At 32.6% G+C, this 27,672-nt stretch overlaps 2 protein-coding genes and 1 long non-coding RNA gene across 4 annotated transcripts in view; all 3 read left to right on the top strand.

Moving 5' to 3' along the window:
* The window catches only part of LOC128190143 (vacuolar protein sorting-associated protein 4B-like), a 28,347-nt gene extending 9,630 nt beyond the window's left edge, over positions 1–18,717 (top strand). The window contains exons 10-12 of the mRNA XM_052862060.1: positions 5,755–5,974; positions 17,388–17,528; positions 17,655–18,717. Of these exons, the coding sequence (XP_052718020.1) occupies positions 5,755–5,974; positions 17,388–17,528; positions 17,655–17,744 (451 nt within the window). The 3' untranslated portion in view covers positions 17,745–18,717. The remainder of the gene's footprint in view (positions 1–5,754; positions 5,975–17,387; positions 17,529–17,654) is intronic.
* Positions 18,718–20,798: 2,081 nt separating this feature from the next.
* LOC128190150 (uncharacterized) lies at positions 20,799–24,109 on the top strand. Of its 2 annotated transcripts, none has more exons than XR_008244328.1 (4): positions 20,799–21,017; positions 22,955–23,096; positions 23,195–23,335; positions 23,531–24,109. It is a non-coding gene; the product is annotated as an uncharacterized LOC128190150 (long non-coding RNA). The 2 variants fall into 2 exon arrangements; XR_008244329.1 differs by lacking the exon at positions 20,799–21,017 and adding an exon at positions 22,349–22,462.
* A 662-nt stretch (positions 24,110–24,771) lies between these two features.
* The window catches only part of LOC128190147 (vacuolar protein sorting-associated protein 4A-like), an 82,672-nt gene continuing 79,771 nt past the window's right edge, over positions 24,772–27,672 (top strand). The window contains exons 1-2 of the mRNA XM_052862064.1: positions 24,772–24,909; positions 27,587–27,647. Of these exons, the coding sequence (XP_052718024.1) occupies positions 24,830–24,909; positions 27,587–27,647 (141 nt within the window). The 5' untranslated portion in view covers positions 24,772–24,829. The remainder of the gene's footprint in view (positions 24,910–27,586; positions 27,648–27,672) is intronic.

The following is a 27,672-nucleotide window of genomic DNA, read 5'->3' as shown; positions in this document are numbered from 1 at the left end:
AAGAAATTCATAAATTATCTTTTAAAACAACTTGCAAACGATTGTTTGTATAATTACATATATGCAAAATAATACTAAAGAAAGTGAGCGCACAAGATTGTAAGTTTGCAGGAATCCTCGACACGAATCAATTGGGATTTAAATGTCTATAACCTCGAAAGGCTATGTACAGGTTTCAACAAAAATATATTATGTTGAGAGTCGAAGTACATGGCTATTCCGGTTATCAAAAAACTCACAAAGCTTTCAAAAATTGGCAATGAGAGGTAAACCGATAACTAGTTGGAAATGTTAATGCAAACATATTTTAATGAAGTTATATTGTGTATATCCTAAAAAACTACTAATAAGAAAAGAATTTTTTTATAGTGTTCATACAGCAGATCTAGAAATCAATAACAACAAATTAAAATATACCGGTATATTATAATTCAACATCATGTTATAATAACAAACATTTAAAACGAAAAAGTTTAATTAAAAAAAAAAAAGACCACCAGTTGGATTTGAACCCAAAACACTGAATGTATGTATTCACTAATCCAGGACGAAACCACTGAGCCATGCGAGACTTGTCAATATATGCTCTATAAAGTACTGTTTGAAACAACACTGTCATATCAATGGACTTTGTTTTTTATCCTTCAAAAAATAATTTGAAAAAGTACATAATTATTCATCTCTGGGTCATCTCTCCATCTTTTTATAAAAAGCGACATTTTTAATGTTGAAATATGTTATCTTTACACGTTTCAAATTTGTGGAGAGAAGACCCAGAGACAACAAAATCATTTAAAAACAGTTGTAAATAAGTAGGATTTTGCATGAATTGCATCGTGTTGCTGTATTTAGACCCATATTTTAATAAAAACCTTTTGCATTTCAAATATTTTTCCACTCATTCCACATCCAACAGAAACCAAATAACGGTTATAATTCGAAAAATATTCAAAATTAATTGATGAAATTTTCCTCCACTTGTGCGCCCAGATTTCTGCCGAATCTACATCTTAAGCGCCCAAATTCTTTGTTATATTTATTGTCGAATTCATTTTTATACTTTTTTAAGCAGCAAATACAACTAAGCGATACATCGCGGTGCGAACCATCTCAGCGCAAAACATTTTAGGTACGAAACATCCCGTACCCTTTTGTTTGGAGCATCAATGTTTCACGCACGAAAACTGGTCAAACTGACAAAGATGAATTTGCTTGTTGTGCAACAGTTTACGTGCGATGGGAATATTTGAAACTTGCAAAATATATTTGTGCCGATTCTGTGAAGTACATATAAATTGAGGTTTAATATTTCAATGCGTTGACATGTTCAGTTGTGACGATAGTTTTAGCTTGTTTTGATTTTTGTTTCATTTTCGTTGGTTATGCCTTTTCACTTGAGGGGAACTATCGCCTGTATTTTAAAATATTTACGTATCAAGTCAAACATAGACCTCGGTAAATCAGACAACTGAATGTTTACCTGCGCGAAACTCTCTATTTTAGTATAATGCACATGAATTTGAGCCCCAATAAGCTTAGGCAGATTGCTAAAAAGGATTCTTCAAAACGATTGTTGATCAACTTTTTAGTACAAGTTTCATCAATAAAAACTGTATGTAAAACTTGTCCTTTATGTTATAAGGATACAAGTAGCTCTAATATGCACCTTGTTTTAAGCTGTTATAACCTTTTAGAAGACAGAGAAATTATGCTTGAAAACATTTTAGAATTTCTTGATGTCAACGAATATATTTTGTTTGAAAATCAAGATCCAGAATTACAGTTTTTATCCCTTATGGGATGTGTCGATGGTACAAGTTTTGAAAATATATCGTATACAAAATGGAAATAGATTATGTTAATCGTTGCATTTATGTTGTATAAAAGCAGATGTTTCTTCACAATAGATTGCCGTAATCTATAAATGTCTATCAAAATATGTAAATTAATAAAAAAAAAAATGTTTTGTTTTTGTTCTATTTTCACATGAGTTTATAATTTGATTATATAATACTCTCCATTAATTTGGAGTTTTATATATATATATTTTTTAAACACAAGTAAATAAAAACGAAGTCTTTTAAACATGTGCCATAACTCTGACAAAATATAATTATGAGGATAAAAGCATTATCGTTGTTGTTAAAACATTATTGCAGCGAAAAAGCATTTTTGTTTGTAGCCATTTGTTCTTTTTTAATGAAGATGAAAATGTGGATGGGCCATAGTACAATAGAGCGATATGCCTGTCAATACATTGATTAGAATTATCATCTTAAAACATATTTTAGTTTTATAGTTTATTCATCAGCCAAATGAGTAAGGTTATGAAACGTCATAGGAAATGAATTCACGCCAGGTAAACGAAAATCATTTATAATGGACAAGACCAATAAATTTTTTTAATGTTTTTTATTCAAGAAATGAGTGCATGAGTATAATTTTCTTCTTTCACATATAGTAAAGTGGGGGAGGGTTAAAATAAAGGGAACTGGAGGTTAACCGTGTACTCCTACCAAAAATTAGTTAAATATTTTGCATAGGATCTTATTTTCAGTAAAAACAAATGGTATTTCATAAAGGTACAATGTCAAAGATTAAGTGTATGCAAAAATAAGTGTTAAATTTGGAAACTTTATGGTTTGAAGACGGGGTCACGTGACCCCGTCTATTGGTTTACTGTCAGCCGAAGTCTCAAACCGGAAGGCACGCGTAGAACACATGAATTGAGTAAACGCGTAAGAAAATAGTGCAGAAAGATTTAATGCATTTCAGTAAATATGTATTATAAAAACACGCATTAAATCTTTTTAAGTCCTCTGTGTATAAACAAAATTCTATTTAGAAAATAAACAAATAGTTTTATTGATCAAAATATTCTTGCTCGGGTTCAAATGTGGAATGAGTTACGTATCTGAATGCACAGCGCCGTTGACGAACCAGTTGGTGTACGAGCTCATTAATCAATAGAAGAGGTTGATGGTGGAATCGAAATTAAAGTTCCCAAACGCAATGTGCCATTTTTGAAAAGTTGTGAATTTTATTTTGACAATCTTTCACCTTAATACTACCAAACTTCATGCGCAAGCCGAAGTTAAAATCGGGACGGGTTATTAATACACAGATGTTTTACAAATTAAATATGTGTTTCATTGGCTTCCAGTCTACTTGCGATATGAATGCTGTTCGTCTCTAAAGGAACTTTGTACAAAGAAAATAAAAACAAGTCTGAACTTGCCTTCTCGTTCGTTGGCTCTTTATTTGATTAAACTGAATTTAAATTTTAAACAATGCATTGTAAGCAAAATCTATAATAGATTATACATTTTGGAAGACTTATACATGTACATCATATAATACATACAATCTTATCGATTGAAGAACCAAGTTAAATGTTAATGTTCATGTTTTCCGGCTTAGTTGGAATCAGACTTGGGATGAATTACATTGTAAAATAAGGCATTACATTACCATAACTTCATGAATTAGGGCATTAAATTACCATTACTTATTTTCTTGAAGTAATGCGTTACATTACCATTACATGAGTAAAGTAATGCATTACCATTACTTTGTGAAAAGTCAATAAGTTTAAAAAGAAGTAATTAAAAAACTAAATAAAGAGTTTTTGTAAATATTTCATAAATAAAACATGCTTAAAATATTTACAGGTTCATGTTCATGTTTACTATCAGGTTCAAATTTAATGACTTATACAAGATTGCTGTTGCACTTGTAGTTCTCAAAGTAAGGTTGGTCCCGTAACATTTACACGCTAATGGCGGAGTTGACAATCTCTGTTATTTATGTCTCTGATTTTCGGAGTATGATTTTTAATGAAAGGAATGGTTGTATCGTAATTCGTGTATGTGATGCACGAGTTTACACAAAAAAGTAGCAAGTGGCGAACGGATTTATTTTTACCTATTAATTTTGCATGAATCGCAAATGAAGAAAATCGTGTCAGATAAGTCGGTCTTAAGGGGGAAGTCTACACCAAATAAGTGTAGGAGATTTTTGTTGCATGCATTTGTTACTAATAATAGGCACAGTATTCAACAATTATAGACCTCAAAGTACAATAATCTATTTTTAAGTGAATTTTTAATATATCAGTCTGCTTCCAGATAACCCCTTATATGTCAAATTCTTAAACATTTCTTTTTTAAAATTCTAATGAAAGTGAAATGTTATAAAGTTTGAAAATGGAAAACAATATAATCATGAATGAAGCTTGTATGAATTTTATTGGAATCCACAGAAATATGAAATTAAAATATCTAAAAAATCTTTTAAGGCAAACTGCTGGATGAAATCCCACAAAAATCTGAAAATAGAAACAATATTCGTTTGTTAATGAGATGAAAAAAAGAAAATAAATGGAATTGAAAAATTAAAAGAAATACTGAATTAGTTCAAAAATCCTGTTTAAGAATTGTTTTTCTTAATTTTACTTGGTGTCAAATATTTTGGGACCAATTTTCTAATTTAAAAAAAATCACGAAGAAAAATTTAAAAAAGGTAAAAGTATATGCTAAAATGTAGGAATAAGGTTAGAAGTGCTTATGATAATGTTTGAATCTGAAAAATTATATTTTTGATGAATGCATTTTATATTTATCTTTAACTCTTTAAAACAAAATGTTAGTAGTTACATTGTCTTTTACTTTTTTATATGTACAATACAAATTATAAACAACTATATGCATATTTATATCTGCTCACCTTTATCGATAATCCGTCACATATTTATGATCGTCTGTTGCAGATGACATGACATATATGCATTGCCATTAGCAGGGAAACAGTATATTATTTCGATTTCACGTTTTCTCTACATAACAGCTGATAATCAATGTTAGTTGAAAGCTTTAATCACGAAGGGAATTGACATATTTTCTAAGCGTTTTGGTGATTTCATTCTTATCTCATCTCCCTCGTTAGAAGAGTTCAATTGAACGGTGCATAGCTATTTTGTACCACGACATAATGGTATCAATCCGGAACAAAATGGCGTTTCAAACGGATGTCAGACATAGTGTGACGATGTAGCCTTCCATCTTAAAAATCAAAATGGCGACCGTGACAAATCTTTTTATTGTCAAAGTTCTTGGAATTTTATTGTAAAAAAATATTTCTTACGTCAGGTGCCTGTGTTTGTTATCGGTATACAAATGTTCACTTTGTTTGTTAATTCAGCAGTTTTAGAGTTTTCGGGGTTTTCATAAAACTTTTATTACAAATACCGTCCGACTTGTGGATTTTCCCTTGGATCACAAAATTGAATAAATCTAATTATTAAGATTATCTCCTTTGATATAATTGTTTGATTTTCCCGGTTAGTAGTAATTTTTAAAAAATTTCCTTGGGGTCTTATTTTACATAATATACCGTTGTGTCAATTTTCTACAATTATGATTAGGCCGGGATAGAGTAAAATTTAGAAAAAATATCAGACAATTGCAAAAAAGCCGAATTAACATAGATTGTAACAAATAATTCAAACTCATAAATTTTGGAAGCATATTCGAGGAAATCCGGGACAATTACAAATTCAAACTTTCAAGACCCCGTCTTTCAGTACTCTCAGTACTTTGATTTTGTATTCCACTGAAGGGCTATATGGCATAATATTCTTTGAATGCCAATATAAAGTCATTGCTGCTCAGGTGAGCGATGTGGCCCAATGGGCCTCTTGTTTTAAACAAGCATGAACCATTTTAAATAAATGGTGAACTATTTTTTCATTATCAGATTTGAAAAAAGAATTTATATTCCCTTACCTGAAGCCCCTGCAAGAACAGAAATGTTCAAAATTCATCTGGGAAACACCCCTCATTCAATCACAGAGGAAGAATTCCGAGAACTTGGGAAGAGAACGGATGGGTACTCTGGAGCTGACATACAAGTCGTGGTCCGTGATGCTCTGATGCAGCCTGTCAGGAAAGTTCAGACAGCCACACACTTTAGACGAGTGAGTGTAAAATTTATTGGTTCGATTTAGAAATATAATCTTATGCAAAACTTGTTAAACATATAGCACTAACTGAAACATTATTTGTTTCTCCCTCTCCTATTTTTTTCCAGGGTTTAAAAAATATTAATCAAAAGCCAGTAGGAAATGAAATCAATGTTTGCACAGGTTGCATGTACTTTCATAGATCTGTACACGTTGGTGTTTGATTTGGTTTGTGGAATACATGGAACTTAACTTGCAGAACTATATAATGCATATACATATGTACAAGTTATGACATGTTATACAGTCAAATGCATAAATGGGTTCTGAATTTGCAAATTAAAAATGTCTTTTTAATGTTTAAATAAACAATTATTTTTGGGAGTTGATTTTTAATCAACTCTCCTATGCAGTCACTATGGCAACCGAAACTGAAACAGTGTTTGAACCTAAGCACAAATCATCACCGCTGTCAAGATTTAGTTGTTGAAAATAATCCATAAACTCGATGCAATGCATTTTAAAGCATTGTGTTTTAAGAAATTTATTTATTAACACCTTGAAAATAGTCAGATGTTAAATAATACTAACAATTTAGATATTTTTTTGCAGTCGTATGTATTCATACGCCAGAGTTCAATATAGTCTCGTTCAAACTTCGGTTGTCTTCGTAAATCTCCGACAAGCAGAGAGTTATTCTATATTTAGAGGTCGTGTCATCAAGCTATCACGTGACCTGGTGTACACATTCTCTTGCTTGTGGGAGAGCCGAGCATCTGGTTGAACGAGACTAGAGTTCATTTTTGCTTGGATCCATACAATTTTTGGGATATTTCGATTACTTCTACATAGTTTGATGGAATCAATTCTATCTTTAATTATTACACAACACAGTTCATACGGGGTTTTCTCGAATTTTTGTCGGAAAAGTCCAAGAATATACATGTATATATTATAAAAATATCTGTAACTCAAACACAGGTTATAAACTACTTGGCAAGCAAAGTAACATATCGTTGATTTTAAAACGAATTAATAATCGATATAATCAACTCCCGTTAGTACTTCAGTATTTTGATTTAACTACGCTGCCCATCTGTTCGAGCATCCCTGTTCGGGTCATATCTTTGTCCCGAATGAAAACCTTTCAGCAAGCCCAACTGCACGGCGCATATTTCGAATGCATCGAAGGCGACCTTAGGTAGGCTTGGTGTTGTCAGCCAGATACACAGAACTTCTGTTAGCTTGGATATGATGTCATCTGACGTACATGTATACACATACATATTGGGGTCGAGTTCTCTTTACCGATGAGTCCAGATTCAATTTGTGGCGATCAGATGAACGGAACCGTGTGTATCTATGAAGAGGGGAGGGGGTCAATGATGCATGTGTATGGAAAAAAGAGCATGTTGGCGGTAGTTCAGTAATGGTATGGGCCGGAATATCAATACACACGAAACCTATGATAGTTCCTTTTCAACAAAACCTTAATACCATGTACTGCAAGGAATCAAAAGTTCTTCAGCCGGAAGTCACTCCCCTCACTGCCAGATCTACACAGCAGGTGCTGCCAGGACATAACATCCGCTTACTTGACTGGCAGTCCTGATCTCAACCCTATCGAGCATGTATGGGACAAGAAAAACAGGAGAGTCAGACAGCTTCCCCAGCCACAGAATTTACCGGAATTTGAGAAAACCTCTATACAAAACTTGGAGTACCCTTCATCAAAATATTTAATTCCATAATGTAAACTCTATGATAAGCAGATGTCTTTCCGTTATTCGTGCATAAAACTTTTATTATTTTGATAAATCAACGTAAAACAGATAATGTTACATCTTACTAAGTACATTGTATCTATAAAAGCAAACGAAAGTGGGCGCTTAAGATGTAGATTCGGCAGGAATCTGGGCGTACAAGGATAGAGAAAATTTCATCGAATAATTTTGCACGTTTTTCAAATTAAAACCATTATTTAGTTTCTGTTGGACGTGGAATAGGTAGAAAAATGTTTGAAATGCAAAGATTTTAAAATCAAATGGATCTACATATAGCATCACGACGGAATAGAGGCAAAACCCTACTTATTTACAGCTGTTTTTAGCTCACCTGAACCGAAGGTTCAAGTGAGCTTTCTGAACACCTGTTGTCCGTCGTCCATCTGTAAACTTTTCACACTTTTGACTTCTTCTCTAGAACCACTGAGCCAAATTTAACCAAACTTGGTACAAAGCATCCTTAAGGAAAAGGGATTCTAAATTGTTAAAATAAAGGGCACAACCCTTTTCAAAAGGAAGATACTTGCGAAACAGTGAAAATTAGGTGGATGTATTAAAAAATCTTCTTCCCAAGAAGCACTGCACCAGATTTGCCAATATTTACACCAAAGCTTGTATAAATAGTGAGGATTCTAAATTGTAAAAATCGTGATCCCCGGGTCAATACTGGGGTCCCAAGAGGGGTTCAAAGTTTATTAACTGAAAGGCGAAATTAACATTAAAATATATAGGGTTTTAAAAATATATTCTCAAGGACTACAATGCTACATTTCGTGATATTACTATACAAGTACCCTATGATAGTGTAGATTATAAACTGTGAAAACCGTGACCCTAGGACTAATACTACGGCCCAAAAAATGTTCAAAGTTTAACATAAACATATACAATTTTACAGTTCGTGAGAATACTTTGCAATTATTCTAAAATAGTGTAGATTCTAAATTGTCAAAATCATTTTTAATTAAAAGAAGTATTCAAAAATAAGAAAAGTTAACCAGAGTTAAATTATCATTCTGGAAATATGTTTATCGACTAGTTTTTCGGAATTTCGATCCCGACATCAATCACTAACATATCGGGATCCAAGTGATCGGGATCAAAGATCATAAATTCAAACAACTTAAAAAGGTGTGGATCTTAGTTCTTACGAAGTTTTAATTCCCAAACATACAGTTAGGAAAGATAAAGGAACAAAAGATAATAAAGGTTATGGAAAGAAAAGTAGGAATCATTGATAGACTATATCAACTATATATAGGCTTTCCATGTGTTTTGAGTTCAGTCTATAAGACAGATGAGAATGTAAAATCTAACATGTATAATGTCCTTATCACACCTGCAATATTTTATTTGATAAATCGATAACGGATATTTTAATGATTGAAATACAAAACATAGACCAATATCATCTTTCAATTATTTAATGAATATTTTTCAGTGAAATGGTTAATAGTTTACTGCAAATGGGTATTATTTTAGAGCTTAAAATTAAGTCTCATTTGATGTGTAAAATAATTATGAATACAAACATGCCAAAGATATGATTTTTTCTCCTTTTTATGCATTGTTTAATATATGGCAAAATCTTGAAATATATGAGACTTTTACAATATTTTTTTTTCAGAGTTCACTTCATAATAAACCCTTTCGAAATAAAATGATACAAGAACTATTGTTCAGATGAGCGATATGTTGCCCATGGGCCTCTTGTTTAATGATTTTGTTGTCTATGGGTCTTCTCTCCAGACATTTGAAAGGTGAAAAGATGATATATTTCAACATTAAAAATGTCACTTTTAAAAAAAAAAAGATGGAGAGATGACCCAGAGGTGACTATCTTTATTGTTTCTTTTAATTTACATCATTCTGTCCGTAAAAGGGGAGAGATTTTAAAATCTGCGAGACATGCTTGTCGTAATTTTATGCGGATCTATACAGTACAGTAACGCTCACCGGTATGTATACATACAGTGCCGGTAGGTATTATCGTTTAATCTAATGACATGTGATCCTGAAGACAAAATATCCAGAGAGAGAGAGAGAGAGAGAGAGAGAGAGAGAGAGAGAGAGAGAGAGAGAGAGAGAGAGAGAGAGAGAGAGAGGGGGTGTAGGGTGGGAGTAGAGAGTCGAAGCTATTCTTATGTACATGAATGATTTTTATAAAGTTAGAGGAATTTGTAAATGAGAGAAACCTCTTTACTTAAAGAGTTAACATATCCTTTTATAATATCATACGTGTCGATTTTTGTAAGTTTCCTTATGTAAAAACATTATAAATTCTCTTGAAAAAGAAAAGAAGAAATGATCGGAAATATTACTGTAGATTCCTTATTTTACGCGAGTATTTAATTCCGCGATTCAACGATTTACCATCAAATCGCGAGTACATAAATTCGCGAATGCATAAATTTTATCATAGCTTGATGTAGTTTACATGTGTCCCAAAATTAAAAGCGAGATTTTAGAATTCGCGAGACGGGCTTCTCGCGATTTTACGCGGATATTAATTCCTCGCGTTTAATTAGGAATTTACAGTATTCGTATCCTATGAAATGATATTACAATATTCCGTTCTATCTGAAAAAAAACCCTGCTATAATTAACAATAAAACACAAACATGAAAAACAAAAAGTAACGAAACAATAACTTTTTAATATCAGAAAGAAAAGCTTCATATATTCTACCAAGGAATCATAGATACATTAATGATCAAATGTACGTGTATAAGGGGAATTGGGTTAAGAAAATGTTGCTTGTTATTAAAAACTTAAATTTCATACATAATTTCATAACAAAAACAACTGCCTTGTTTACTATTCCTATTTTACAGCGCCAATATCAACATGTTATTCAATCGGATCAAGCAGCCTGGTGTAGGGCGATAAAGTTTGAATTAAAATTTACAACCTTTTTGTGTAACTTTTTGTTGGGAGGGGGGGGGGAGGCTATGAAAAATTACCAACTTGATACAATTTATTAGAGAATGATTTATTACAGCTTTCAAAAAAAAAAAAAAAATAAAAAAAAAAATGAAGGTTACCGATAAACTATTCTGTGATCGATTTAGTATCTTATACCCTGTGAAAAGGATATATTTGAAATAATAATGCATTTACAAAGGATTTGAGGATTGCCTACTTTAATGACTTTCATGCATGCAATGATGAAATGCATATGACATAATAATAAAGTGACGTCAAAAATGACATTAGAAAACATTACATTTTAAAATTATTTTGAGACATAAAGACCTTATGAAACAGTTCTAAACTGTCTGTACAGTAAACAGGTACACACAGAGCGTTAAGAAGCATAATGTTCCAATTTATTTAAGATTTGTTGCACAAGCTTCTTGATATCATACACTTAAGCAACATATTTAAATACTTAAGACAGGCAAGACCCATGCTTTGATTTCAGAATATTCTAAGTATATGATTTAGACTTGAGAAGTTATATGCAACATACTAAGCAATATACTAAGTCAAATTTCAATCTGCTAATTACAATTTCTGTACTTAAGAATATGCTTTAGCACTTAAGAATTTTTATGCATACGACCCCTGATCCTACCTCCAATGTAATGGAGGTCCGTGGTGGCTCAAGGTTTGTATTTTGACCATCACAAACAAACCAAGTCATCAACGTTTCGTTTTCTCCCCATTATGACATTTTCTCGATTTTGACATTTACTTCGATTATGACATGCCCCCAATTGTGACAAAGATCACACGGTGGGTGCGACAGGTCAGCAGAGGATGCTCACTCCTCCTAGGCACCTGATCCTACCTCTATCATTTTGGAGGTCCGTGTTGCTCTGCTTTGAATTTGTATTTCGTTTTCTGGATTTTTGTTGAGATGGTTGGCGGTTTGTTATTGTCATTTTTTCATCTTAATAAGGATTCTAGGGCTCTAGTATGCAATATGGAAATTTATATTTAAGATTAATTATTCGCAAAAGTTTGAGGGTTAATTGCGAAACTTACACGTTTAATCTCAAAAGTTTTGCGTTATATTGCGAAAGTTACGCTATTATTCACAAAAAATTGCGTTTATCCGTTAAATATTTTTTTATTTGCGAAAATAAGTTCCATGGGCTTTCGCGCCAATTCTATCATTTCTTTATTGAAAAAAATGTTCATATATTAAATACATACTCTAAATTATTAAAACTATTGTAACGTGCTAACGCTACACTTTGGTTGGATTTGTTCTTCTGACACCAGGTACTTTTACTGGCAAGTACCCAACCCAAATATAAGTAAATAAAATAAAGAGTCTGCTGTAAAGTTTCACAATTTATTGATACACCAACTGTTTCTTATAAGACAGAAAATAAATAAATAGCCTCCTCAAAACAATATTAATTAAATTCCTGCCCTTTTTATTCACTGAAATACCCTAATAACTCCAGTAAATTCACAACAACTTTAATGTTAAATAGTCTGATTCAGAAAAATTCTGAATATGTGACTTAGACCTAACTAAAATTACCTATCCTAATTTAAATATAAACACCGACAAAAATTCCCACAAAAGAAGTTTGTAAGGTCTGATTCAGATATTAATCTGAAAATGTGACCTTAATTAATTATAATTCACTTATTAACTTTAAATTAATTGATCTGATTTCCAAATTATGGAAATATGTGATCAAAACCTAATCTCTTAAACCCAATTAAATTTCCAGTAGGATAAATTACTTACATCTTTAAAACCCCCAAAATTGCAGACTTACATCTTTAAAACCCCCAAAATTGCAGACTAACGAAAATTAACGGATTCGCGCTATATATACCCCGTTCATATCCGTTAAACCTTATCACTTCTAAAATTCGTCTACTAAAGACAGATTTTGCTAACAATAAACGGAATACATCCCAAATAACATAGTTCTATGAATAATCAAAGTACTGAAGTACTGACGGGAGTTGATTTTATTGATTATCATTTATTCAAAATCAACGATATGTGATTTTGCATGGCAAGTAGGATCAGTAATCGAAATATTTATGTATGGGTCAAGGTTTGAACTCTTGTCTTGTACAACCAAACGCTCGGCTGTCTCCGTTTATCTCCGACAAGCAAAAGATACTCTGTTTCGTCGGATATTAACGGGGACAGCCAAGCCTCTGGTTGAACGAGACTGCATTGAACTCTAGCGTAGGAATACATACGACTTTAAAAATATCTAAACTGTTTGTACAATTTAAAATCTAACTATTTTCATGGTATTATAAATAAGTTTTCTTGAAAAACAATCTTATGCTTCAGAATACAAAGCATCGAATTATCGATTGTTTTCAAGAACTACGTGTTTTCAGCGGTATAATTTATTTGTGCTTAGGTCCGAACACTGTTTCACTTTCGCTTTGCTAGAGTAAGTTCATAGGAGAGTTGATTAAAATCAACTCCCAAAAATCACAAACAATTAAAGTTAAACTTTTAAAACACTACTTTTCATTCAACATATCAAGTATCAATATAAAAATACGATTTTTGTTTAATTACGATGTCAATTACAATGGAATTCACCGGGAATGAATATTTATGAGGGTGTACTCTAAAATAGGAAGTTTGACCCAGAAGTAGAGGTCAACTTCGGAACAGCAAAACAGAAATGTATACATGTGCAAGAAAAACAAGTGAAATACTCAATAAAGAGGGACTACAGAAACAGGAGGATAAAGATACAAATAGATAATGATATTACAACCCCGTAAGTACACAAATAGCCTTTTAAAAAATAAACACATAGGATGTAAACGTATAACATAATATGATTTCGAATTTCCTCTGTTCTGTAAACGCGGTAACAATTTATAACAATATGAATAATGCTTAAATAACAAGTGATTTTCTACCAACCCTAAATATAAGATTCAACTCTTCCAGATCACATATATGTAATCTAATTATAATCATTTTATAAACATTATTCACATACATTGACATGGCAAAAGAACATGAAGAGGGGAAGTGTCAAAACACATATTTTGACCTATATGTATTCAAGGATAAGAACCAAAACTCTACATTATTGATAATGCGTAAAAGTTGTTTTGATGCTAAAATTCTCTCTCAAGTTTCTTATGATTCTGTAAAAAGAATGTTTTATATGATTGCCAACCTATACTTAATGGAAAAAGTTAAAATGCCAAAACTGATTTTGTTTCATTTTCCGTTTTATCTCGAGTTGAAACTCTATCGTAAGGTATGCTATGAAATGCTATGTTAAACAAGCATTCTGAGAGTATTGCATAAGCAATACATGTCCCCTACCGGTTTGTGGAAATAGTGAAAACAATGCACTGTTATTCAGAATATCGAACCCGAACATATAAAAATTGGAATATAAAAAAATAATTTTCTCGAAAATATGTCAACCATCCTACAAAAGTGTAAACTTGATCTGTAGTTTGACATTTTGAAGCTGTTCAACAAATTTCATATCATTCCTCAAACGCATAAAGAAAAAAAAGTGTGGAAAACTGAAATGGGACAAACAGACGGACTGACAGACGGACAGACAGACAGACGGACTGACAGACGCAGAGGAAAGCTATAGTCCCCTCCGGTGAAAAGGGGACTAATAAAAACAAACTCACCCAGAATAGTTGGACTCTGGTCAGTACTACTTATATTACATGAAGAATTTATTCTAATGAAATGAGGGAGCTGGTTGAAAACGCCCGGTCTCTCCAATTGCTACGCCCAGACTGAATTCCTAAATCAAGAGATTGCACTGGACCTAATAAATGCACGGGATTAGAACCCACCCTGTAAAGCCAGCTGAGTTAATAATAAACTATGGAAGCAACCCTGATAATAAATAGATAAGTAACATTGTAAACGTGAAATAAAATATATGGAAAGTAAGTATGGACGTAAATTGTGACAGTAGTGTAGATTCAAGTTTGTTTAAATCATGATCCCCAGGAGTAGGGTAAAGCCCAAATTAGAGACGGGGGTTGAATTTTTACATAGAATTATAAAGAGAAACATTTTAAAATATTTTCTCAGAAATCGGTCAGCTAGAAAAACTATTACTCGTGTGGAAGCATCCTCAGGTAGGGTAGATTCGAATTTCTTCAAATCACATGTGATACCCAGGGGAAGGATGGGGTCAAATTTTCACATCGGAATTTATATAGAAAAAAATCCTTAAGGTCAGACGACACGTTCCTCGAGAATCTTTTTTGTATCTCCTCGTAATAAAGAGTTCCAATAAAAAATATTAATTTTATAATTATTTTGAAAATGATTAATATTTAATTGGACATGGTTATGTGTCTAGATGGCCGAGTGGTTAGAACCGTGGCCGCTCACTGCCAGAAGCGTAAAGGTTCTACATGTTGTGAGTTTAAAGCCCCGCCCCGGCCGAGATAGAGTACCAATAAAGTGATTTTTGCTGTGCTGTATATGTATTTTTTTTTAAAAATATATAAGCAATTCAAGTGTATGTTCAAGAAGATTATATAGGAAATTGCATACTCTAGTATTTTGCAGAAATGCCTGGTAAGATACCATAAGTTTTTGCAAGAAAGCTTGTCAAAGTAGTAGTAAACCATCAACAAATTCCTGGAAAAAGTTATATAAAATTGAGGAACGTGTCGTCTGACCTTAAAATTTTCTTCTCAGAAACTGATCGGCCAGAAAAGCTAAAATTTGTTTGAAAGCATCATCGGTTAGGATAGATTCAAATTTGATAAAATCATGATCCCCAGATGTATTTTGGGACTACGGTAGGAAGTAGAATTTTCACATCGGAATATATATAATAAAAATCTCAAAAACTCAAAATGTTATCACATATGGTTTTACTTATGTGCAAACATTTTGGGTTTTTGCTGATTCTTTAAAATTGTTTAGACTATTGCCCCTGGAATATTCCTGCACTTCACAAGAGGTACGAAGTTTGATGTAGGTTTAAGTCTGATCATCTTTACGAGAACTGTAATGCTCAATATGTAACATGACTGTAAAACCATCATGTCACAAAGGGGCTTGATGATAAACATAAGAATATGCATGGGAAATTTTTTTTATACACGATCTATTATACGACATTGCTCAGATATTTTGTTGATGACCCCATAAGGCGGATTTTATTATGTCTGTTGTTGCTCAGGCTCCCGTAGACCTCTTGTTTTAAATTCAATTGATCAGTATTCATCTTTGTTTTTACTTCAAAAGCGACAAAAAATGAATAATCACACAAAATTAAATAAAAATTACATATGTAAATAGGTGAAATGCTGAAGGGGTAACCTTGGACAAAAAGACTTGTAGAAACGCGTTTTGAACAAGAATAATATGACAACCACTACACTGGCAGGGTACAGTACCGATCAGACCCAACCTAACAGAAAGTAAACCCCAACTAAACCCTGGGTTTATTTTCTGGGTTTACTTCGGGTTTACTAGAGTGGACCCCATAAACCCAGAGTGGACACAGAGAGTAAACCAAGTCAGAAGTATACCCCTTAAAGCAGACGCTAACTGTGTATTCGGAATATACAAAGGGTAGGAATTACAGGCAGTAGAATGGTAAGATAAAATACTAGTCTGCTTCACACTTCAGTGCATACAGTTGACCTCAAAAGCAATTTCAAAGTAAACCCAAAGTAAACCCCGAGTAAACCCAAAGTAAACCCCGAATGGACCCAAATTTTCAAAAAGTAAACCCAGAGTAAACCCAAAAAGTAAACCCGGGGTTTGGTTGGGGTTTACTCTGGTGTTAGGTTGGGTCTGATCAGTACTGTATATCCAATAAACAACCATACAAGACAAATTGAAATCTAGGCACATATCATATGCAATGTCAACCCGTGCACGCACGGATCAAAGTCTAGTAGACTGGATGTTTCTTGTTCTAAAAAAAGATCATATGCCGACTGATAAAGATCAAACTTTTTCTCAACAAATGGTTATAGAGGGGAATCCCCTTCATATTTTCCCAGATTTTCAATTCTTCAAAATAAGTCTGTAGCTGCGCAGTTCGACAGCTGTTTTGAGTGATTAAAAAGGCATTGTCCTGTTCTTGTATGTATACTTTTCAAACAAAATGACATGTAGAACTTCATATTTATGGCTTTTATATCTTTTGGCAACAGTTTTGTCCAGTTTCGGACAGAAACAAGCCAGTTCAAGAAATGTTTACATTCTTATTCTCAAATGTACAAGATAGCCGCACACCCCCTTAAACGAGACTAGAGTTAAATATTGCTTGGATCCATACGATTTTCAATAAATATTCCCAATACTGACACACACTTTGATGGATTGAATTCTATCTTTAAATATTACGCAAACTAATTTAAATAGTATTTTCCCAGAATTCTTAAAATTGTCGGAAAAGCCCGGAAATTCATATTATAAAAATGTGCGTAATGCAAATATGAATAAGCGAGTATTTGCCATGCGGAATTACATTTCGTTGATTAAAAGAAAAAAAAATATTCGATGAAATCAACTCCTGTCAGTACTTCAGTACTTTGATTTATACTTACTACTCATGGTTCTCACCATGCGTATCGCCAGCAAAGCAACAACATAATTCTAATTTATGATGAAATTTTGTTTTATAAATATCATATTAACTTAGTTTTGTTTACATGTATATTAACTTGTTGTTCAGGTGCGAGGTCCAGCACGAGATGACCCCAATGTTATAGTGGATGACCTTTGGACCCCTTGTTCTCCTAATGCCCCCGGAGCCATGGAAATGACCTGGACAGAAGTTGATGAAAATAAAGTTTTAGAGCCCATTGTATCAATAGTATGTTTTAAACACACTCTGCAGTGAACTATTAGAATTGTGAAAATGAAAATGGAGGAGTTATGTATTAATTACACTGTTTTGTTATATGCAGTTTAAACTACATTTAAAGTTTTTTTTTCACAGTCTGATATGTTGATGGCTTTAGCCACATCCAAACCTTCACTGAATGCAGCAGACTTAAAGAAACTGGAAGATTTCACCGCTGATTTTTAGCAATTTAATTAGGATATTCTGTGATAGGAAGGGGCCATAGATCTCCCAGTGTTCTTGTTTTTTTTTGGTCTTTAGTGTGTGTAAACCAAAATATAAACAGGACTCTTATCTGGTCTAAAATACTGATCTGATTGCATATAAACATCTGGTTATGTATGGTATTCTTGTGATAGAATTGAATTGCATTATATATATATATATATATATATATATATATATATATATATATATATATATATATATACACTGCAGAAAGAATAGAATATAATATGATGAAAGATGCGGAAAGCCAAAGGGTTAAATATCATATCTATGAAATTATAAATTTTGGTTTCCTAAATGCGGAAATAGTTTCTATAAACTGTATGAATAAGGGAATTAAATCTTGTGTAACTGCCAAGGGTTTAACCTCTGATATCTTTCCTTGTACAGTGGTTGATAGAAAAGGGAAAAATTTATCACATTTTTTATTTGCACTCTATTTTAATGATTTAGAAGGATTTTTATCAACAAATGATGTAAAAGGTTTGACATCACTATCGTATATCAATTAGAATTATACAAATGTAATTTGTTTCTAAGACTTGTTGTACTATTTTATGCAGATGATACAATATTATCAGAAACTCGTGATGATCTTCAACAACAACTTGATGTTTTTCAAAGATATTGTAAAAGCTGGCACCTAAAATAACAAAAATTGTTATATTTCACAAAGGTAGATCCAATGTAGACTATTCATTAAAGTACGGAGACAATAGCCTAGAAATTGTATATAATTTTAAATACCACGAAGTACGTTTTTGTAAAAAATAGATCATTCAATCTCAATATGAAAGAACTCTGTGAAAAGGCTATTGAAGATATGTATAGTTTAATAGGTAAATGTAGAAAATATAATATGTCAATTGAATTAAATATTGAATGACTGTGGTCTATCTTTTATTTTGTAACAATAAAATGTTAATATCCAGTGGCTTAAGAAAACTGTTTTTCATATACTCCTAAACCAATTCAAGCAATCATGGAATAAAGAAGTGCATAATTCCTGCAAAGTTATTAACTATGGAAGTTTTAACCATGATATTCTTGGAAAAATACTTACTGTATATGCCTTTTAAATATTAAAATGTTTTTGTACTTTAAAAAAAGAAAAGGTAATGTAAAACTGCCTGTAGAACGAGGGAGTTGGTATAATATACCTTGTAAAAACTGAATACGTACCATATGTAACTATAATGGGATAGGAGATGAATTTCCTTTTTTTTTTCATTGTACAGATATAACAATTAAAAGTAAGAGAGTTTTATACATACCTTCATACTTCTACACAATCGCCACGGTGTACTCACGGTAAATATGCAAACCGCGTTGACCGTATTATATTTAAAAAGCCAAAATAAGACAAAGTGCCTCAAACACTGAAAATAATGAATTGTAATAAAAAAAACCTATCAAAATGAAATTAATTTCAAAAGTGTTATGTCAAAATGCATAGTTTCTATTTAAAACATTAAGCATTTATCAAGGAAATCACTAAAAATTAATAATGTAATATAAAGTATGCATAAGTAATTATAATTACAGAAAGGAAAAGCAATCTAATGCATACGACTACTTTTAAAAATTGATGTAATCAGCTTAAATTGTAATCTATTACTTTTAAAATCTAATGTAATCGTAATTTATTACATTACTTTTAATTTATTTGTAGCAATCCAGGAGTGTTGTGTGTATGAGGACTTTTTCTACTATACCTTATGTATTGTGTTCACGATTTAAAAATGCAAAGTAAAAAATATATTTTGAAATCTAGTCTTTACCTTATAATACACATCTTTAATCCTCTAATATTTTGGTCATTGGTATCTATGATGTGTATCTTTCTCTTTTCAGTTAAAACTACGCTCTTGCTTAAAGACAGATATCGTGGCAAACATTAAACACGTGTTTGCTGTAGTTGTTTAATTGCATTTCTTTAGGCCTTTCTCGTTAGTGATGACATTTTTAAAATGCTTTTTTTTTTATTCACAAGAGTTTTGGACGTAATGTTTCAGATTCCCATTGATTGAGATAGCCCGCTACATCAAGGCGTCACAAGATTGTGAGGATTGTGAATTTGTTTTTCATAAGGATGGCAATCTGTAACCGGTTTACCAGTTACTCGTCAAAACGATAGTAACCAGTAATAAAATCCGTAATCGATTTGGTTGAATATCATTATACATATGGCACAGTATTTTAAGTTTTGCAGAATCCGAGAACAAATCCGTCTGAGGCTTTTGTCAATATTTACTGATTTAAATTGTTGAAACTCATTTTTTTAGATAAGAAAATGCTTGTTTTACATGGTTGATTTTTTTTTAAATTTCCTTTTGCATTATGCTATATTTAGTAATAAAATCATTTTCTGCTGATTTGAGAAACCATTTCAAGGTAAAGTGGTGTATATAAACACTACCAGAAAGTCATCTACTACTCTTTGTATTTATTTATTTGTTTGTTTATTTATTTATTTATTTATTTCATACGACAATTTGAATGATGCCTTTCATTGCCAATTTTTTGCAATTTGAAATTCTTAAAATACTGATTATATTTTGAATATGAAATACTTTTACCTATATTGATAATTGAAAATGTGCCACAAAAACGAACACCTATCTTTTCTGGAGGGGCTACACATGGCAGACGTTATTTATGTATGTCTAACCTTGCAAGCGTCTGTAAGACACTTTTCGTAATGGCGAACTGGCGGGCGATGCATCAGTTGTAGATCTGGTGACATTGTGAAGTGTCCATATCAAAGGACCCGTCGCGTTTCGAGAAATAAAAACCGACACCCCCTAGCAGGGACCACGCCCAATAGCGGGATCTCTCAGGATAGTGTCAAACACAGCGCCATTACACTTTTTATGATACAATGTTCATTTTGGTATTCTTGTTTAATCTATTTTAAACATAAAATTTAAGGTTTATATATCTATATTTACCGAAAACAAATGTATAATTTTAGTAGATTAATTGATAGCGCAGAAATTGGCAAGTATACAGAACGTCTACACTGCTTCAACATGAGAGAAGAGTCTCGCCCTCAGCTATAACAGCCTCGTCCCTATTTATGTCCATGTGTTACTGTAGATGTGGAAAAAACAGAGCCGCTTCACACTTTGACTTCACGCTTTTATTTGTAAAATTTCCTCCGTGCAACACATGGCTGAATTCAGTGAAACGAAGTTTTAATGCCAATGGAGTGCCTTTCGTCACCAAAACGTGAGTACTACGTTAATCGCGTCTCAGTGTAGAGATTGCTTTGATTAATTGGTTGATCATAACAAGTTCCAAAAATCTGAATATTATATATCTGCATAGAGGTAGTTTTGTTATGATAAAAGAATCATCATGAAATACATTTCTACAACCAAATGTGTTAAAAAAAACTATGCCAACTACACCAGGATTCAATGGGTGTTATTTTCTTGTCTTAAGTTGTTCAGTGCGTTGTATATTCGTTATACATTTTTTAGCGAATTATTGTCGTATGTCACCTTATTAGAAGGACAAAACCAAACAAAGTCTTTTTACCATGCTCATCGACTTGTCTGTCAATGTAATTGCGCAAATTTCGACTCATTTTGATCGTCGTATAATAGTTTTGTTGTTTGCACATTTTTTTTAATATTTCATTTTTCCTCTTTTTTAAACACCGAGAACAGCTTTAGAACTGCGCAGTTGCAGACTTATTTTGAAGATTTAAATATCTGAAAAAATATTAAAGGACTTCATTGGTCTCCTCTCTACAACTGTTTAAAGATGTACATTTGCTTCAAATTATGGTGCTCTATTTTTATCTGTCGGAATGGAATCTTTTATATATAAAAAATCTAGTCTATACTTAGAACGCCTCTGTTCATTGAGGCACATTGACGTTATAATTTCATAGAAAAAATATAAATGTCAATTCAAAACAATTTGTGTTGATTGTGACGAACATTTCTATAACAGTGCCAAGTTTGTTTTTTTCATTTGTTAAGTATAAATTAAAGTAAATTCTTTTTAGAAGTGGAATATGGGTCAAAAAATTTATTGTCTTATATAGACAACAAACCGACAAAATTGAGACCTCGATTATTTTTTCATGGTCACTTTCTTTAAATGGAAGAGGACATAAAAATTAATTGTTGATGTTAAAAGCCTTTTTAAAATTTAATAATGAGGACTGTAAACTTTTTGTTTACTTCTATTTATAGAAAGTATAATTTGTTTTTCAATAAAAATATAACTTTAATATACCTCCATATACACAGAAAAATATATCTCTCGAGAATAATTATTATTGAGACCCATTTTTAGAACAGGGTACCCTATTTGAAACAGAGTTACAACCTAAATGAACAAGCTTTGACCTTTTTCTCAACAAATGGTTGTAGAGTGGCGCAAGTGACCGACTCCAGATTTTTAAATACTGAATTTAAATCTGTATCCGCGCAGTTCTTACTGATTGAAAATAGCATTAATTCTGTTCTCGTATGCATATTTTGCACACAAAACATGTAGAGCCACACATTTGGTGCTTTTTTATTTTTTTTTAACAGTTTTGCTCGGTTGTGGACAGAAACAAGCGAGTTAAAGGAATGTTGATAACTTCCTTCTCGAATGTACACGATGGCTGCTCATCCCATGTAACTCGCTGCACAGAATTTCGTGAAACTATATAGGTATCAAAGGACTAAATATATAGATGTATTACATATATATACATATTAAGTCCTTAATACCTATATAGTTTCATAAAATTCTGTGCAACAAGTTACATGGGATGTATATTGTATTGGCGAATTTTGGCACTTTTGGAATTTATTATTTATTTGTGAAAGACAAAAGTAAATATGTGCATACTAGCAGGAAATTCGGATGCAATAATTTTTTGGGATTTGATATCCCCTTTAATAACAAAAAATTTTTTGTATTTTTCATGCAAACCCTGTTATTCATGATGTGCAGCACTTTCTACTTCTGGGGTAGCGTGTAGTATTTGATTGGTAATAGATGAGTAATTTCGCGTAGTTTTGTAGAAACCAACATTGTAACAAGGTTTTATCCGTTCTTAAGTATCTCACATCATTTGGATATTGCAATACCGTGATTGTATGATTAAAAGTAGCATCAATCGTTTTGAAAGAAATTGTGGACTATCTTTTCTTTTTCAGTTTTGTAAAGAGAATTTACATTCCCTTACCTGAAGCCCCTGCAAGAACAGAAGTATTAAATTCATTTTGGAAATACCTTTGATGCTCTGATGCAGCCTGTAAGGAAACTCGTGACTGCCACACACCTACATACCTTAGACGAGTGAGTATAATATTTCAGAATATGTGCCTCATCACGAAATGACTTGTTTACTAAGATGCTAGATGACCTATTGCTTTTATTATGACTTGCTTGTTTAGGTGCCAGGTCTAGCCCGAGACGACCCAAATGTAAAAGTGAATGACCTTTTGACCCCTTGTTGTCCTGGATCCCCCGGGGCCTTAGAGATGATCTTGGCAGATGTCGATGAAAAAACATTTCTGGAACCTTTGATATTTATGGTTAGTTTTATTAAATTGAGATATCACCACACCAAGTTTCATTTTTATCTGTTTAAATGAAATTAAATGCACAATTTAAACACACTCTGAATTTTATTATTATTATATTACTATTGAATAACTAAGCATTCATTACACTGTTTGAATATATTCAGTTTCTATCACAATTTTTGTATTTGTTGGTTTCTTTTACAGTCTGATATTTTGAAGTCATGAACGACGTCTAAACCTACAGTGACTAAAGCAGAATTAAAGAAATTTGAAGAATTCTGTGATTATGGGAAAAGAGATCCAAGATAAAGCCTAGTGTTTTCGATTCCTTTGGTGCAAAAAAGCTAAATGGCAACAGGAGACTAATCTGATCTACAATACTGGACTGTCTGTACACAAAATATCTTATTTAGTGTAGAGAGCTGAATTGCTTATGACTTGGATATTTTTTATAGACCCCATAATACCATGTTTGTCATTGAGCTGGACTAATAATGCTGTGACAAAAAAGAATACATGAAATACATGTGATATTTTGAATATTCTTGTTTAAAATTTTCATTCTTACTTCTGAGAGTCTTCTTCATTTGATCCTATCCATTCTGTTGATCATGAATGGCTCATATTGCTTTTGTTTGACTGTACATAGAACATAGGAATCACAGTTTTAAAGGATTGGTGCAGAAGCTGTATGTTGCATTACAAGCCTAATGGTATATGAATGTTCCCTTTTACATTTACCACTATAAGTATGGTATTGTGCTGAAATGATGTAATAAACATTTGCAAGACTAATTTGCTTGCATTTCCGTAGTTGTAACCCGTTTTACATGAGGTGTATTAGGCCTTCTTAAGTTATACCCCGGCAACAAGTTACCAGGGTGCAATGTTTCTGACCCATCTGTCCTGTTGTTTTGGTCAGGAAACTGTATAAACGATGTTTACGTTTTAAAGAAACTTTGTTGGTAGTAAGAACATAACTTTTAGATCTGCATATTGGCAGAAATTCTTTAATTTCATAAGGAATTTGCTTCTTTAAAACTTAAAATCTCGGCCATATAATTATATATCATAGTTCTGAACATTTGGTCCGCGCAAATTAAGCAATTGTTTTATCTAAAATAGGTTTTGAAATTACACAAAAGTGTATTGTTTTACAATAAGAATCAACATATTCTGTATTCTGTATAAATTCCTAATGTTTAAGAAAAAAGAATTATTGACGAAAAATATTATTGATTTTATCAAAAGCAATATAGGAACATTATCTTCGCTTACCAAGGCTATTAAATAGAGAAACACAGTGGAGAGTCACACTTGGCTAACGAAGTGATCTGTTTACCTTATTTACATTGCGCGAGAGTGTTTGGAACAGATCAATGGAGCGCGACCAGAGTCAAACCGGATTTAGTTTTGTTTTTTTGAAATGCCTGAATGGTTGAAGTAATGGACTCCTCAAAGAATCCGCAGTTTTAATACAGTAAAGTATAGACAATATAGATAATGGAACGGAATATGGATCGAACAAAGACGAACGATAATGATGGCGAAGACAATCTGGGCGAATGGACTCAGGCAAACAGGTAGATAGGGCGAATGAACCCGATACCGTGAAATTCGGAGCCAAGATTCTCGGTCTTGAACTCAACAAAGCCTACTCATAGACCATGAACCTTGTGCCTTCGTAAAATTTTCACCATCTATAACACCCGTCATATTGAATGCTTCTATTATTCTCACATTATAACCGGTGTGAGATCAATTTGTCCAGTGTAAGACAGCATTGTGAGATTTTTCTGTCATACAGAAAAAAATGTGTAAAGCGTCGTTAATATTGCGAATCTTGGCCCCTCGGTGGAATGTCCTCATTGTTAAAGTGCACGTGAGCTATCCTGATCATTCTGGATTGGCGTCCATCCGTCATTCTGTATATATTTTTTTTTACATGTTTGACTTCTTCTCCAGAACCACCTCGCCGATTTCATAAGCAATATCAAATTTAGTTTCGCATTGCCCCCTAACTCCGTCACTTCCCTAACTCCGTCACTTTCGGGAATCTCCTCGCTGTTTGAAATCAAGTGCGATTATGACGTCATTTTTTGCATGTCAATAATCTTCAATCAAATGTCAACAATTTTACAACGGTTAAATTAAAGAATGTGTTCAAACATAACAAAATTACACCTTGCACATTTTATGCAAGAAAAATTGCGTGAAATCAGCTAACACCTTTCACGGGTGCACTAAAATAACGATATTTCTAACACGCGGGCCTATTTAATTACTTAACGTGGTCAGTCATTTTAAGAGAGGTCACGATGAAACATTTCACATGTAATTTATTTTTTGTTAAGGTCATTAATACATTTTTTTCAGTCCGCAATATCGTTTATGCACTACACTTGATGATAATGTCAAATCGCCCATGCCGTAATTTTTGCCTTATACAGGGTTACAGATACATACGCTATGTCGGTATTTAGAATACGCTACATTTATTAAAAATGTAATTAAAAAAATAAAATAACCATTAATATATTCATAATTGATATGATATATTTCAAATATGTAAGGACAGAAATCAAACGGCATCCATAAATTCTGAGAGGTCATTGTGATTTTTGTTATAAGGGCCCATTTTTTTTATTCTGGCGATGATTTCACTTTGATGAAATGATATACAATTTAAATTGTATACACCGATTTTACTTATAATAACTTGGCCTAGATACAAGTTGAGTACAACAGAGCATCATTAGGTAATGGGAATTTAAATTGGTTATGAATTGGTTATGAATAAAGGGCTAGATCCTCTACTAAAGGGAGATAATTATAAAGAATTAATGAAATTTTGTTCGAATTTCTATACATTAAAAAAAAATTGGTCAGAAAAGCAGTGATTGTGTGGATAAGGTAGTTTAATTGTTTATTTCATGCATATGATTCCCTGGCAGTAGAAACGCTTTCGTTAAGCATTGTAAATAATGAAAACAGAAAAGTAGAATTTGACCACAATCGTGACCATGCTCCTTTAAATCATTTCTCCCGGGAATAGGGTGAGGCCACAATTGGGTTTTTTTTTAGCTTGAAAAAGCCGTTGATCAATTTAGAAAGAGCCAGAACAGAGTTGACGATAGAAAAATTGAAGTCATCGCGTTTATCATAAAGTTTTGCTGTTAGGTTACCATCAATATCCATTTCGATAAACAAGGGCATGCTTTTTGTATGAAGTTTCTAAGGCGAGGCAAGCTACTGATAACAATTTGATAAAACAGGACTATCAAGTTTCGTTTGAAGTCATCTTTTCGTAAGTCAATGCTCGATTCACTGACCTTGTCAGCAAATACAATCTTCCACTGGGTCGCACGTTGACTAACGTTTTTCATACTGATTGTTAGATCATAATTATTCACCTAATTGTCTTCGGACTTTTCCAGTTTTTTTAAATTACGACAAAGAGCACACGGCGGGTGTGACTGGTCAGCAGAGGATGCTTACTCCTCCTAGGCACCTGATCCTACCTCTATCTTTTTAGAGGCCCATGATGATCTGCTTTGAATTTGTATTTCATTTTATGAATTTTTGAGATGGTTGACAGTTTGTTGTTGTCTTTTTTCATTCTCACGATGTACTCACTTTTTAATTTACTGTTGATTTTATCGATATTGTTCATAATATTTAGCAATCAGAAACAAGTTTTTTTAAGATCACTTTCTTTGCTATAAAAAGTACGTCCTTTCCCTTTGCAACCCTAAACAACCCGAAAGATCTGGGCTAAATGCAATCTAACCAGAAGTGATATCCAGTAAACGACCAGATCTCATTATGCAAATGCTATATCGTTCTGAATCGATTGATAGATAAGTGAAAATTATCTACCCCAACAAAAAGGCCGACGGATGCTTTCCGTGGTTAGAGTGGTTAATTTAATTTACTAGCTTGATTCTCTTGGTGTGTCATATCAGAGGTGTTTGCATTATCGTCACATTAGGCACTTCCTCATGCAACATCCAATAGAAACAGGCATCATAATATCTGAATCAAATTTCCGTTTCATTTATTTTGTGTCGTCGAAAACATTTTGGGTGAACACTTTGAACTGTAATTCAGTTCAGATGTGCATATTCGAAGGGAATATTTATTTCATAATGTTTCTGGACTAAATGCCCATTATTTCATTATTTGCATCGTGTGTAGCATGTCAAGTAATACTGGAGAGCTGGGAAATGAACTTGATCACTTGTTTTTATTTTATCATAGGGAAAACAAACAAGAATTGCAAGCTAAATTAACACCAAAGTCTCCAAGCAGTACATTACAGGTACAGTTCAATAAAAGAGGAAGTA

The sequence above is a fragment of the Crassostrea angulata genome, chromosome 6, assembly GCF_025612915.1.
Source record: "Crassostrea angulata isolate pt1a10 chromosome 6, ASM2561291v2, whole genome shotgun sequence".
Lineage (NCBI taxonomy): Eukaryota > Metazoa > Mollusca > Bivalvia > Ostreida > Ostreidae > Magallana > Magallana angulata.
This window is presented reverse-complemented; position numbering and strand designations above follow the sequence as displayed.